This window comes from Zalophus californianus, chromosome 3, assembly GCF_009762305.2.
Source record: "Zalophus californianus isolate mZalCal1 chromosome 3, mZalCal1.pri.v2, whole genome shotgun sequence".
NCBI lineage: Eukaryota > Metazoa > Chordata > Mammalia > Carnivora > Otariidae > Zalophus > Zalophus californianus.
The window spans coordinates 123,986,102-124,000,610 of record NC_045597.1 but is presented as its reverse complement, the minus strand read 5'-3'; the positions used below and the strand labels follow the sequence as shown (position 1 = coordinate 124,000,610).

Genomic DNA, 14,509 nt, shown 5'->3' with positions numbered 1-14,509 from the left:
TCATTTTATTTGTTTAGAAATTTTCTACTATATCAAAGGTGACTTTTTGACAATTTATATAAATAAGAAAATGTAAAGTCTATAGTATAAATAAATATATTCATCTTTTAGAATAAATTAATTTGCATTGCTTTTACTTGAAAGATTATAAAAACTAAGTTTTTAATAAAAATTGATAATTCTAAAGCATAGATACTGATTTCAAACATTATATTTTTAGTATGATCCTTACTGAAATGGAAACTCATGAGGATGCATGGCCTTTTCTACTTCCTGTAAACTTGAAACTTGTTCCTGGTTATAAGAAAGTTATTAAGAAGCCTATGGATTTTTCCACAATTAGAGAGAAATTAAGTAGTGGACAGTAAGTAAATAATTTCAGTTCAATATTTATTGAATGCCTAATATCTGCTGGGTACTTTTCTAGTGAGCCAAAAATCTCTGCCTTTGGAGAGAGGGCGCGCGCGCGTGTGTGTGTGTGTGTCTGTGTGTGTTTGTGTGTTTGGTTACGGTAGTACGGTATGGAAGACAAGTCCATTAAAATTGTTTAAACAATTAAAAAGCAGTGTGATAAAGCTGCCTTTGACATTGGAAGGCCAACCAAACCCAGCCTGAGAGGTAAAGAAAAATAACAGGGAAGCCTCCCAAAGTAAGTAAATAACATAAGGTGGAGCTTATATTGTACATCAGTGGAATATTGATAATATCTCATGTGGATTTAACAAAAATTGACTGTAATATTTTCAGATCATTACAATGTAGAGATAAAAGGTCACTGGAAATTTTAAATTAAATTACATTAAAATTTAATTTTTTAAATATTAAAAGTTTTATTATGGGTTGTGGGAGAATACTAAGAATGTATTTATTAAATGTGGGAGAAAACTATTATTTGCTCCTCTCTACCATATTCTCTTTGTGATCCTACCTAAAGAATAAAGTGACTTCCTGGCCACAGTTAATATTTGTTAGACCACCTCAAACTCCTACCAGAGTAGCAGCTGTTAATGGAATTTACTTGGTTCTAAACAGTGGCCCATTTTGGAGCCCCCAAAATGAGGCTGTTCACTTACAAAATAAGCCTACACAAAAGCATTCCACATGTGAATGGCCAGGAGCTGTGAGCTATATGTGTTCTCTTCTTCATTCTCCCCAGCTCCTCTTATTCCTTATTACTGGTTTAGCCTGATGGATTTTGTGACCATAACTTTAGGCAAAGTCACAAAAAATATGGAGAAAGAAGGAACTTTACATTGAAAGAATATCTTTAAAGTAGATTTTAATTACATTATTATTGTTGTTGTTATGATTACCATTATAAAGCAGTATGTTATTCAGTTCCTCCTGAATGTTCTTCTGGTGAAAATCACTGTGCTCCATAATTTACATTCAATTTACAAGAGTTGAGTAGAACTTAACTCATAATGATCAGTGTCCTTCTCACATGTTTCAAAAGATTGTCTGTTTTGTTTTATTTTTTTAAAACTTACGGAAGGGACCTGCCCAAACTCAGAAAACATTTAAAACCATTAAAACTATTGGTTCTAATGTGAACCAAAAAGCAGTAGCTCCTGTCTAGATATGAACTAGTTCTTTTGCTTTTTCTATCAAAATAATCAGATGTTTAGGTGGGTAGCATAATGGACTTAAAATCAACATGGCCAGGACAAAGACTTACACAGAAAGGCTTTACATGTGTCTCCAGTTCCTGTATAGAAGATGAATCTAAACCTCAGTGTGTTGTGATGAGCACTGGGTGTTATACCCAACTAATGAATCATTGAACACTACATCAAAAACTAATGATATACTATAATGTGGCTAACTGAACATAAAATAAAACAAACAAACCTCAAAATCCCCAAAATGAACACTAACACAGAACTTAGACATTACCAAACATTGGTGTTCCCTTTTGAGAATGAGTCCTGGTGAATGGAGGAAGTCACTGCAGAGGCAAGCAGAAAGAGGGAAGCAGTTCTATATAATCTTGTTTGTGATGCCAGTTCTGTGGGAAGCAAAATTTAGTAAGTTCAAGCTCCTCTAACTTCAAGTTGTTTGATTAAACCCAAACTAATAAATTGGAACCAAAACTCATAAACAGTATTTCAAATGTTTAAACTAGAAATTTATCAAAAAGAGGGGAGGAAGTACTTGCTTTAATGAATCTTTCTGGGTTCCATCAACTGTGGGAATAGTATTTGTCTCACCTAGAATTCTGTCCTGGATTTTAGTCACCCCAGCATTAATCATTAACCTTTTCTTATAGTAAGGAACAGTCTCAAGAGATAAATATTTCTCAAAGTAACTTTTAAATATTTTATAAAAATTATTCCCACACATGCTGTATGATTCCATTTACATCAAACTTTCAGAATAGGCAAATCCATAGAGAAAGACCAGTTAGTGGTTGCCAGGGACGGGTTCGGGAAGAATGGGAAGCAACTGCTTAATGGATACAGGGTTTCCTTTTGGGGCAACGGCAGTGTTTTGCAAGTAGATAGAGATGGTAATAATAAATGTTGGGAATGCACTAAATGCCACTGAATTATCCACCTTAAAATGGGTAACTTTATGTTATGTGAATTTCCCCTCATTAAAAAATAATAATAATTCCCAGAAGAACAGGAAAATGGGTGAGGTTACATCAGGTCTGAATTAATTTTGTGAGTTCATTACAGATAGAGAAATGTTATTTTATTATTGCACATAGCAGACGGAAGTGAGAAGGTGTGGAAGACTACAAGGTATCCCATCAAAGAAATAATTCCGCTTTTACGAGGTCTCAGAGCTTCAGTGTGTACTTCAAGAGTATTTCTAATATGTAAATTATTGTAGTACTTAGCTTACCATAAGCTAGAATTAATTTAAATTTAAATTTCCAAAAGCTCTCTTTCAAAATGTATTGCTTTGGCTTGGGTTGGCTTGAAACAAACCACTCCTTTCTTACCAGTGAGTTGAGGCAGATTCATTCACCTTTCTGTTCCCTTTGCTATGTTTCTACAGAGAAAGATGACAGGGCTTATCCCACTAAAAAAGCACTGAAGCCACAGTGCTTCTTATGGAAAAGCAGGTCTTCATGATGTTATCTCTGATAAAGGGATAGCACATTTTTTTAAATTTTTTGCCTGTTTTGGATTATCATACTCTAGTGCTTGAGCAAAAGAACACATCCGAAGAGAAAAGAACAGAAATGGGAAGGGGGGAAGATTTAACACAAAGCAGTATATCCTGGGATGTATATAAAAGCTACAGGGCAAGTGTAATGTTCATAGTGCACAGGATGCGTTTCCATTATTTCTACTGCAACTAAATAGTTTTGAATGTGGATGATAGGGTACCACAACTGGTCAGAGGAACTAATAAACCAGTTAAGTGGGCTGAGTCCTGGGACAGCACACTATGCACAGGTCGAACAGGAAATTGGATGTGGGCAAATTGCTAGTTAGTTGAACTGTATCTTGATCCTCAGAGAAATGTGGTTTTTTTTCCATTTAATCTTTTTAAATCCTACATGGTTCAGAACACATGCAATTTTTTAAATGTTCATCTATAAGAGAGTATAATATGTTCTATATCCGTTTAAATGTAGTTATCCTAATCTTTTTTCTTTCAGTTTTACTTTTTCATTTTACCTTTTATTACCTCTTCATTTGTTTATAAAACAAAGCCACCCTATAAAAACAACCTCTAAATCATGTGTTTTCTTTCAGATATCCAAACCTTGAAACCTTTGCTGTAGATGTCAGGCTTGTTTTTGACAACTGTGAAACATTTAATGAAGATGATTCTGATATAGGCAGAGCTGGCCACAGTATGAGGAAGTATTTTGAAAAAAAGTGGACAGATATTTTCAAAGTGAGCTGAAGTTATAATAATCTTTTTTTTTCCTTTTAAACAAGGACAAATGAGACCAGCAGTGTGAACTGTATTTACATAAATGTGCAAGGCACATACATAATGACTTTTTTTCCTTAAAATAAGTATCACAAAAAAAAAAGTATCAGAAGAATGATACCATTTTTAAAGGCTTCACTCCTACAACAACCAAGGCCCTCGGTTATTGGTTTGTGTGATTTATCAGCTAATTTAGGTAGAACAGGGAAGCACACCCAAAGAATTTTCAAAGGAAAGGGTGTTATAGTGCAATAGCAATTAAAATATATCAAATCGCACTGAATATTCAACACCAGAGCTCTAATGTGGGAAATGGTTCTCCTTTCCCTCTCAATAAATATCTATTTTTCATTTTTTTACTTTGTAGTTTATTTTTTAGTGAATGTATTTAATTTTATGAATTATTTATGATTAAACCACATCCAGAATCTTCGTTTTCTGTGAAAAGGAAGAACTAGAAAATTGCTTTAAATCTTGAAAATACAACAAGGAATGTTTTAAAATATAAAACAAAGCCAAGTTAAACTGTTTACACTGATGTGCTATAAAAGCACCAAAAATAAACTTTACTGTAGAGTTACAAGTACATTTATATATATATACATATATATATATATATGTTGCTGCATCACTTGTGTAGTTAAATTGTATTTCAAGACGGTGAAGAAAAATTGACATGTATATACTGTTCATTATTGTTTATATTAAGTCTTGTTTTAAATATGTATTATGTGTATATATTGTTTGGAGACATTATTGTTTATGCCTTAGAAGGACTGTAGCATTTTATTTTAGTCTGAAGGTAATTCTAGCTCTACAGCTTGTACAGTAATTATCCTCTACCAACACTGTGGCGTCTCCTTGATCTTGGTAGTGCCTGCCTTTGAAACAGGGTGTAGGGGATATTAGTTTTCCATTTTTCTATTTTGTTATATAATTTTAAGCCACCAGGGCCTAAATTAAAGTATAATCATTTGTATCCATGTGGAATAAAATTGTGACAATTTCCTACACACACAGTATTTTTTCATAGAAACATTTCCTTCCCATTTGCCTTGCCTCAGAAATAAATTTAAAAGACATTTGTAACCACTGTGTTTTATCTACTGTGTGTTGTGGTGGCCTGTTGGAGGCAAATAGATCAGAATTTTTTTTGTACCTATGTAAGAGTACTTGAAGTTTTATTTAAAATCAAATGTTGTGGAAAAGGTAGCATTCTTTTTTTTAGGAGTGTTATTTTTCACTACTATGTGTGGCACGGATACAATAAAAGACTTTTACAAACTAGTTTTTTAGTTTTTCTTAATGAGCCTGAATATATATTCTTTTCAAAAAGATAGTTAATTTCAATTTGATTTTTACAAAATTCTAAAGGAGGAACGGCAGACTGTGTAGTTCAACAAACATTGGGCTGGGTGGAGGAGGGTGGTTTTAAGTCAAGTGTTGTGCCTTTCATTAGCACCTGAGCCTCTCTGGACCACATTTTGTTGTTTTCACATTTTCAATATGAAAATATTAGAATACATTTTAAAAGTCTTGTTCTGATACAAGAAATGTCTCTATTGGTAGACGTGTAACCAATTGTCAGTAGTCAACAAGAAAAATTGATCATATAAATTAGTCTAATAAGTCATGAGCTACAAATTCAAGCATTCATGAAATAGGATTTGATGCCTTGCTGGGCTCTGAGGAATCATTGGTGAACAAGACAGACACAGGCCCTTCGTGCAGCTTATAGACTAGTGGAGAAGTGGTCCTTAGATGATGTCCTTAGAGAATGGCTTTTTAATAGTGAAGAGAGAATAGAAAAGTTTTGAAGAAAATGTTCCTAACTTTAAAATGCTTCGAAGCCACCAAGTATTTTCCAAAATTTCTAGATTGTTTGTAGAGACTGATATGAAAATCAGCTGTTATTATGTAAATATGTCAATTTCTGTTAACCAAATATTGCACTTATGCCTCAAGGGGCTTGTGCATAATCAAAAAGACCATGTGAAGAAAAGAACAAGGTGGTGCTGTGAATAAAGTGTCTGGGTTTTTGTGTTTATAGATATGCCGGATGCTCCATGGGGAGTCTCCTTCATGGGGGTATTGTGCCTTAGGGATGATACATGCTTACATTAATTTATATTAGATGGTATATAAGCAGCTTGATAATAATATGTCTGGTGTCTGAGGAGTTCATAAATGAGAAATAAAATACTTAAACACACAAAGCACAGTTTTTGAAGAGTGATAATTTTCTTTTAAAAATAAATAAGATATCTCTGAAAAAAGGAAAGCTTGGTCAATATGGGCCCCTTTAGACCAGCGTCTTCATTGTTACTCAACAGGGGTAGCTGTTCAAGATGTGGGCATGATCAGAAAAGGGCAACTGATCTAGGTAACAATTGTTACTATACATTTGTGAATCATTTTTTATGTGAATGAATCTTGCAATCACAGTGCCCTGAGTTGGGTATATCTTCAATAAACCAGTATCACTGTTCTCTTCAAATATAAAAAGTTTTCCTAACCCTCTGCTGTCACACAATTACAAGTAAACACAACGTACTTAAGATAAACTGGGCTTTATGGGGCGCCTGGGTGGCTCAGATGCTTAAGCGTCTGCCTTCGGCTCAGGTCATGATCCCAGGGTCCTGGGATCGAGTCCTGCATCGGGCTCCCTGCTCCTTGGGAGCCTGCTTCTCCCTCTGCTTCTCTCTCTCTCTCTCCCTCTGTCTCTCATGAATAAATAAATAAAATCTTAAAAAAAAAAAAAAGATAAACTGGGCTTAAAAAAAAAAAATAAACTAGGCTTTAACCTGAACCTTCTCCATTTTAGTTTCAATTGCTCTGTAAATTATAAAACACTAGCTTGCCCTCCTGATTAGAGTTAGGTTATCACTCAAGTAGTAACCAACCAGAATAACCAAACAGTGCACTACTATTAAACACAAAAAATAATCATCAGTTTGAAACAGTATGTAGAGAGTAATTTAATATTTATTTAATTGATAACCGTAGTGAAAATTAAGTGAAAAGTTATCTATGGGTATACCTTGAACTCATAAGAACTAACTTACATAAATGCAAGGTGATCCCTTTTTCTTGTTTCAACCCCAAAATGAAATTTGTTAAAAGTACTAATTTTAAGTTATGAAGGCTCTAACCTGTCCTTAGTACCTTATGTACCCCTTTTGTGCTCCTTCTCTTTTCTATACCTCCATCCTCATCGCCTTTGAAGAAATTTAAAATCCTCTTCATTTAGCCTCCCAGTAAAAACATCCTCAAGGAAATCTGGTATCAATCATTTACTCCTTCTGTAAATTTTTTTTTTTTTGTAGGCTACCTCTCTCAAGGTTATTTGTATCTTAAATACCTCCATTTGAGTAATGAAAGAAGTTTGTGTTCTGTTAAAAGAATTTCATTCCAATAAGGGGACAAAGGAGGTATTTTTAAGAGAATCAAAATTTTCCTTCCACAGGAATATGACTCATAAAAGAACACAGCACTGGGGAACTAGTAGAACCTTATCTCCTGGGAAATTTGCCCCAGTGAGATCTCTTAACCTGCGTGGGCTATACTACTACTCGACCTGAAAGAGAAAAAAAAATATTTTTTAAGCCTCAGCCAAATAAAATTGGGGTAACTCCTCTCTTCAAGTCATGTCACATTCTTCACATTATTCTTGTAAAGCCCTTCTTTTGTTTTTTTACTTCTTCACTCAGCAACTCTTCAATTTCCCTCCCCCCACATACAAATATTTTTAATATATCTTTCCAGTTAACCTTTTATATATTTAGCAACATGTGTATCTTTACAAATAGCGTGAAAAATGGTGTTTTTTTTTTTAACTTTGTTGTTGCATTATGCTATAAATTTTTCTTTTGAGTTGAAAAAAATAATATGTAAATCTGGTTCATTACTTTTGTTTGCTGCGAGGTATTACATCACAGGCACATACCACATTTTACTTTCAAATTTCTCTTAAGAATGAAAACCTAAGGGACACCTGGGTGGCTCAGTCAGTTAAGCATTTGACTTTTTTTTTTTTTAGACAAACAGTAAGAGACTTTTATTTTTTAAGATTTTATTTATTTGACAGAGAAAGACACAGTGAGAGAGGGAACACGAGCAGGGGGAATGGGAGAGGGAGAAGCAGGCTTCCCGCGGAGCAGGGAGCCCGATGCGGGGCCGATCCCAGGACCCTGGGATCAGGGCCTGAGCCGAAGGCAGACGCTTAACGACTTGAGCCACCCAAGCGCCTCAAGCATTTGACTCTCGATTTTGGCTAAGGTCATGATCTCAGGGTCCTGGGATCAGGCCTCAGGTCAGGCTCTGCGCTCAGCAGGGCGTCTCCTTGGGAATTCTCTTCCTCTCCCTGTGCCCCTCCCCCCTGCTCACTCCTGCTTACTCACTCTCAAATGAATAAATAAACCTTAAAAAAAAAAAACAAAAATCTAAGTTGCTTGCAATTTCTCGTCATTGCAAATAATACTGCAGTGAATGTTGTCATACATATCCAAGATGTTTCCAAATGGTCTTTGTTTTCTGGTATGTGTGCCCTTGTATAATCCTTTTACACATTGTATCAGGGTTAGCCTGTGTGACCAACATAATATGGCAGAGTGATAGCCTGTGAATTCCCAGATTAGGTCATAAAATACATTTCTGCTTCCACCTTGTTTTCTTGGATCATTTGCTCTGGGTAAACCCAATTATTATGTTATGAGGACACTAGCAGCCCTCTGGAACGGCCAGTAGCTGGCATCAACTTGTAAACCACATGACTGCAGCATCTTAGAAGTGGATCCTACAGCCCAAGTTAAACATTCAGTCATCCAGTTGACTGGAGCCCCAGCCACATCTGGACTACAATTTCATGAAAGATCTTGAGCCAAAACTACCCAGCTAAGCCACTCCTGAGCTGTTTTGTTTTTCATTTTTTTTAATTGAAGGATAGTTGACATATTAGTGTCAAGTGCACATCATAGTGATTTGCTATTTTTATACAGTATGAAATGATTTGCACGATAAATGTAGCTGCTATCTGCTACCATACAAAGTTATTACAATATTATTGACTATATTCCCTATGCTGTACACTACATCCCCATGACTTTATTTTATAACTGGAAATAGTACCTCTTGATCCCCTTCACTTATTTCAGGCCCCCCAACCCCTCTCTCCTCTGGTTACTGTATCTATGAATCTGTTTCTCTTTTGTTTTTTTTCCACATAAAAGTGAAATCATACAGTATTTGTCTCTGCCTGACTTCTCTTACCATAATACTTTCTAATGTCACAAATGGCAAGATTTCATTCTTTTTTATGGCTAAGTAATATTTGTGTGTATGTGTATACAACACCTTATCTTCTTTATCCATTCATCTGTTGACGGACATTTAGGTTGCTTCCATATCTTGGCTATTGTTACAGTGAACATAGGGGTGCATATATCTTTTCAAGTTGGTGTTTTTGTTTTCTTCAGATAAGTACCCAGAAGTGGAATTGCTGGATCATATGGTGGGTTTTAGTTTTTTGAGGAACCTCCATACTGCTTTCCATAGTGGCTGCACCAGTTTATATTCCCAACAGTATACAAGGGTTCCCTTTTCTCCACATCCTAGCCAATACTTGTTATTTTGTCTTTTTGATAATAGCCAATCTAACCACTGCCAGGTAATATCTCACTGTTATTTTGATTTGCATTTCCCTGATGATAAGTGATGTTGAACACCTTTTCACGTAGCTTTCACATTGGCCATCTGTAATGTCTTCTTTGGGAAAATGTCTATTCAAATCCTCTCCCTGTTTTTAATTCTTTTAAATATTACGTTGTGTGAATTCTTCATATATTTTGGATATTAACCCCTTTCTGGATGTATGACTTGCAAATATCTTCTCCCATGCAGTAGGTTGCCTTTTTGTTTTGTTAGTGATTTCCTTCACTATACAAAAGTTTTTTATTTGATGGAATCCCATTTGTTTATTTTAGCTTTTGTTGCCCTTGCCTGAGGAGACTGGTCCAATAAAATATTGCTAAGATTGATGTCAAAGAGCTTACTATGTTTTCTTCTAGGAGTTTTATGGTTTCAGGTCTTCTATTCAAGTCTTTAATCCATTTTGAATTTATTTTTGTATGTGGCATAAGATAATGGTCCACTTTCATTCTTTTGCATGTAGTTGTCTAGTTTTCCCAACCCATGTATTGAAGAGACTGTCTTTTCCCCATTGTGTATTCTTGCCTCCTTGGTCATAGATTAATTGACCATATATGCATGGGTTTATTTTTGGGTCCTCTAGTCAATTACACTGATCTGTTTTTGTGCCAGTACTATACTATTTTGATTACCATCACTTTGGATTATACTTTGAAATCCAGAAACGTGATGATGCCTTCAGCTCTGTTCTTCTTGCTCAAGATTTTGCTTTGACTATTCCAGGTCCTGGTGCTTCCAAACACATTTTAAGATTGTTTGTTCTATTTCTGTGAAAAATGCCATTGGTATTTTGACAAGGACTGACTGAATCTGTAGATTGCTTTGGATACTATGGACGTTTTAACAATATTAATTCTTCCAATCCATGATCACGGAATATCTTTGCATTTATTTGTGTCTTTCATCAGTACTTATAGTATTTGGTTTCCAGGTCTTTCACCTTTGTCAAATTTATTCCTAGGTATTTTATTATTTTTGATGCAATTGTAAATGGGATTATTTTTTTCATTTTTGTTTGATAGCTCGTTATTAGTGTATAGCAATTGAACTGCTTTCTATACGTTACTGAATTATTGACTCACAGAAACTATGAGATAATAAATGTTGTTTTAAGTCACTCAGTTTTGAGTAATTTGTTACACAGCAATAGAAAACAGACTGTGTGTGATAAGAGTTTCTCTAGGATGTACACAGGTTAGGTATTTGCACACATTCCATGCTATTACCATAATGCTCTTCAGATGATTGCACCAGTCTACACACCTACCAGCAGTGAAAGAGGATTCTTCTTCCCTACCTCCCAATGAGTGTTCAATATTTGCTTGTATTATTTTTCACTAACAATTTATTATAGATTTTGAATTTGAATACCATGTTTTGAAAATTATCAAGCAATTTACTCATATTAGCAGCTTCAATGTGCATGTTTGCAGGTTTTTTGTTTTTTGTTTTTGTTTTTTTATGTAAGTGTCATTTCTAACCCTATCTGCTTTCTAGGGACTGTAAGAACGGCACCAAGTTTTACCCTCAGCCAGTGATATTCAGGAGATGAAACATTTGCCTTAGCTGTAGTTAGTTGGGAAAGCTGATATTGCTATAAAAAAGCTCAGGTATATGCAGGTGAATAGAAAATATTGAGAATTCTTAGGTATTGCTGGAACTTGCATAGATTTATGAGTTACTATAGCAAAAGTAGTGCTTGGAAGTGTAGTGGGTAAGGAGTTAGCTAAATACAGGGTGGGAGGAAAAGCTAATTTGGATCCTCTGGACCTTCACTGGAAGAGAATTTTGCACCTTCGCATTTAAATCAAGGGGAAAGGCAGGAGCAGCGGGGTGGCTCAGTCAGTTAAGTGACCGACTCTTGATTTCAGCTCAGGTCATGATCTCACTGTCAAGAGATTGAGCCCTGAGTAGGGCTCTGCACTCAGCTGGGAGTCTGCTTGAGATTCTCTCTCCCTCTCCCTCTGCCTCCCCCACTCTCTCTCTAATAAATAGATGAATCTTGGAAAAAAATAAATCAAGGGAGAGGTAGTAGCAAAATTAATATCTGAGATCTGTTTATAGTTTCTCTACCTTGACCATACATGTGAAAATCATTTGGGTTGTTGTCATTGGATGACTAAAAGCATTGTGAGGTATAAGTTGTATGTAGTTCATTCTTGAACTTTTTTTTTTTTTATTAGAGAGAGAGAGAGAGTGTGTGCGTGCTCAAGCTAGCAGGGAGAAGGGGCAGAGGGAGAGAGAATCCTTAAGCAGATTGCTTGCTGAGCAAGGAGCCTGATGTAAGGCTCAATCCCAGGACAGTGAGATCATGACCTGATACGAAATCAAGCGACAGCCTCTTAAGACTGAGCCACGCAGGTGCCCCCATTCTTGAACTTTAAAAAAAATTAATTTTTTAATTAAAATATGTTAAAGTATCAAGCTCAATTTCTAAGGGTATTCTTATTCTCCCTGAACAGACTCCTTACCATCTCCTTTAATAAAAAAAAAAACAGCCCTAATAATCATGGTGGTGGATATCAAAGAATATGGTGAATCTTGAGGGAGAATTCAGTAGTGAATGATAGAGACCTAAGTCTTAGAGCCAATTGAGACTATATCTTGGGTTCTGAAGTGAAAGGAAAGCTCAGTGAGTTCATTAGATCACCAAAGGATAGTGAGGCATTTACACAACACGGGTTTGTATGGAGACAGTATAATGCTTTGAGAGGCTATCTACTTATTCCAATGATTCCTCCATTTCTCAAAATATGTTTACAACTCCTTTTAAAATACTGCTTTCAGCACTGGTAATTTTCTGAATCTTTTCATTATAGCAAATCTCAATTCTTTTTAATATAGGAGTGACTTTTTAAAAACATTCTGTTCAGCCACCAAAAACTATCATGGGAGGGTGCCTTGGTGGCTCAATGGGTTAAGTGTCCAACTCTTGGTTTTAGTTCAGGTCATGATGTCAGGGTCATGGCTCAGGGGGGAGTCTGCTTCTCTCCCTCTCCCCCTCCTCCCACTTGCCCTCGCATGTGTGTATACACTCTCCCTTTCTCTCAAATAAATGGATAAATCTTTAAAAAGAAACTATCATGTAGATCTATGTTCATGTTGGTAAATTAAGTGAAAAAACCGGTTACACTATAGAATGTATAGTAATTCTGTTAAAATATATTTAATGAACTTAGTATGGGGAGAATTCTGAAGGGATGTATAAAAATGTTCACAGTGTTTTCTTCTTTGGTAGAATCTGGGAAGATGACATCTTTGTCATCTTCCTTATCCATATATCATATCTTTGCAACAAATGTGCATTATTTTTATTTTAACATTAAAAAGACCCAACCGGGGCACCTGGGTGGCTCAGTTGGCTAAGTGTCTGCCTGTGCTCTCTCTCTCTCAAATAAATAAAATCTTAAAAAAAAAAAACAAACAACCAAGTATGGTAAATTTAGCTGGTAAATATAACTGGTGAATAAACTAAATAATACTGTTTAAGGATTAAAGATTGAGGCATAACATAATTGAGATGTGGCTTACTTTCACATCTATTCTCTTAAATAGCTTTCTGTTGTATAGATATTTTCCATGTGGAATACTTTAACTGTATGTAGTAGCTGTCTTGTCTCCTTATTTCCTTCTGTTCACTCTTGTATATGTTGGTTCAGGGGAAATTGGGCCCTTTTCTAGCTCCAGGAGGGTGAATCTTAATTAATGGCAATTCCATTCCTCTTGAAAGTCATTGCTTAACAAATGGGCATGTGATACAGTTCTGGGCAGTGGCACATGAGAGAAAGACTGCTGGGGGACTTCAGAAGAATTGTCCAGAGGAGAACTGTCCAAAGGGACATCAGTGTCTGTCATACATTCTTATGTAATTAAAAAAAACCATGAATCTTGGGGTGTCTGGGTGGCTCAGTTGGTTAAGCATCTGCCTTCAGCTCAGGTCATGATACCGGGGTCGTGGGATTGAGCCCCACTTCTGGCTTCCTGCTCTGAGGGGAGTCTGCTTCTCCCTCTCCTGGTGGCCCTCTCCCTGGCTCGTGTGCTTTCACACTCTATTGCTCTTTCAAATGAATAAAAATCTTTTTAAAAAGTAAAATGGTTTTCTATATTCCTTAAGTAGCACTATTACAAAGAACAATTGATGGGACTCCTGGGTGGCTCAGTCCCTTAAGCGTCTGCCTTCAGCTCAGTCATGATCCCAGGGTCCTGGGATGAGTCCCACATCGGGCTCCTTGCTTGGCGGGGAGCCTGCTTCTCCCTCTGCCTGCTGCTCCCCCTGCTTATGCTCTCGGTCTCTCTCTCTCTCTGACAAAATCTTTAAAAAAAAAAGAATAATTGGAAATTAAAGATAAAATAGGATTAATTATTGACCACAGTTACATAAAACAAAGGGTGTAAAATACAAATCTTTAAGATTCTAAGTTAAAGTTCAACAATTTTGACACTCTGTTCTGTAAAATAAGATAACCACTTCACTTTTGTGATCAAAGATCTCTACAAATTCTTAAAATGTTTCTCTAGTATATTGGCCAGATATTTTAGTTAACATCTCATAAATTGCAAATTCATTAGACTAGAGACCAGCTACAAGAAGGCTTCCCTCTCTGAACTTGGCTTTCCCTAAAACTAACCATATCGGCCTCGAGGTCTCTGTGCTGAACGACTGGCATGTGTAGGCAGGAGTTTCTTTTACATAGTTTAAAGAATATTATAACCAACTTGCTCATCAAATTAGTGAAGATTAAATATTCAGTCTGTCAAGAATGTGGAGAGACAGGCACAACCATATGTTGCTGAGCGCTGTACATTGTCTCCCCGTGTCTTACTTATTTTATAACTGGAAGTTGTCGCTTTTAATCCCCTTCCAATATTTTGCCCATCCCCCACCTCTGGCAACCACCTGCTTGTT

At 36.0% G+C, this 14,509-nt stretch overlaps 1 protein-coding gene across 20 annotated transcripts in view; it reads left to right on the top strand.

The window, feature by feature from the left end:
• Window positions 1-5,184, top strand: part of BAZ2B (bromodomain adjacent to zinc finger domain 2B) — a 308,079-nt gene extending 302,895 nt beyond the window's left edge. For all 20 annotated transcript variants that reach the window (XM_027589756.1, XM_027589755.1, XM_027589752.1 and 17 more), the window contains 2 exons: window positions 221-364; window positions 3,714-5,184. In XM_027589756.1, coding sequence (XP_027445557.1) covers window positions 221-364; window positions 3,714-3,867 — 298 coding nt within the window. In that variant the 3' untranslated portion in view covers window positions 3,868-5,184. The remainder of the gene's footprint in view (window positions 1-220; window positions 365-3,713) is intronic.
• The last annotated feature ends 9,325 nt before the right edge of the window (window positions 5,185-14,509 follow it).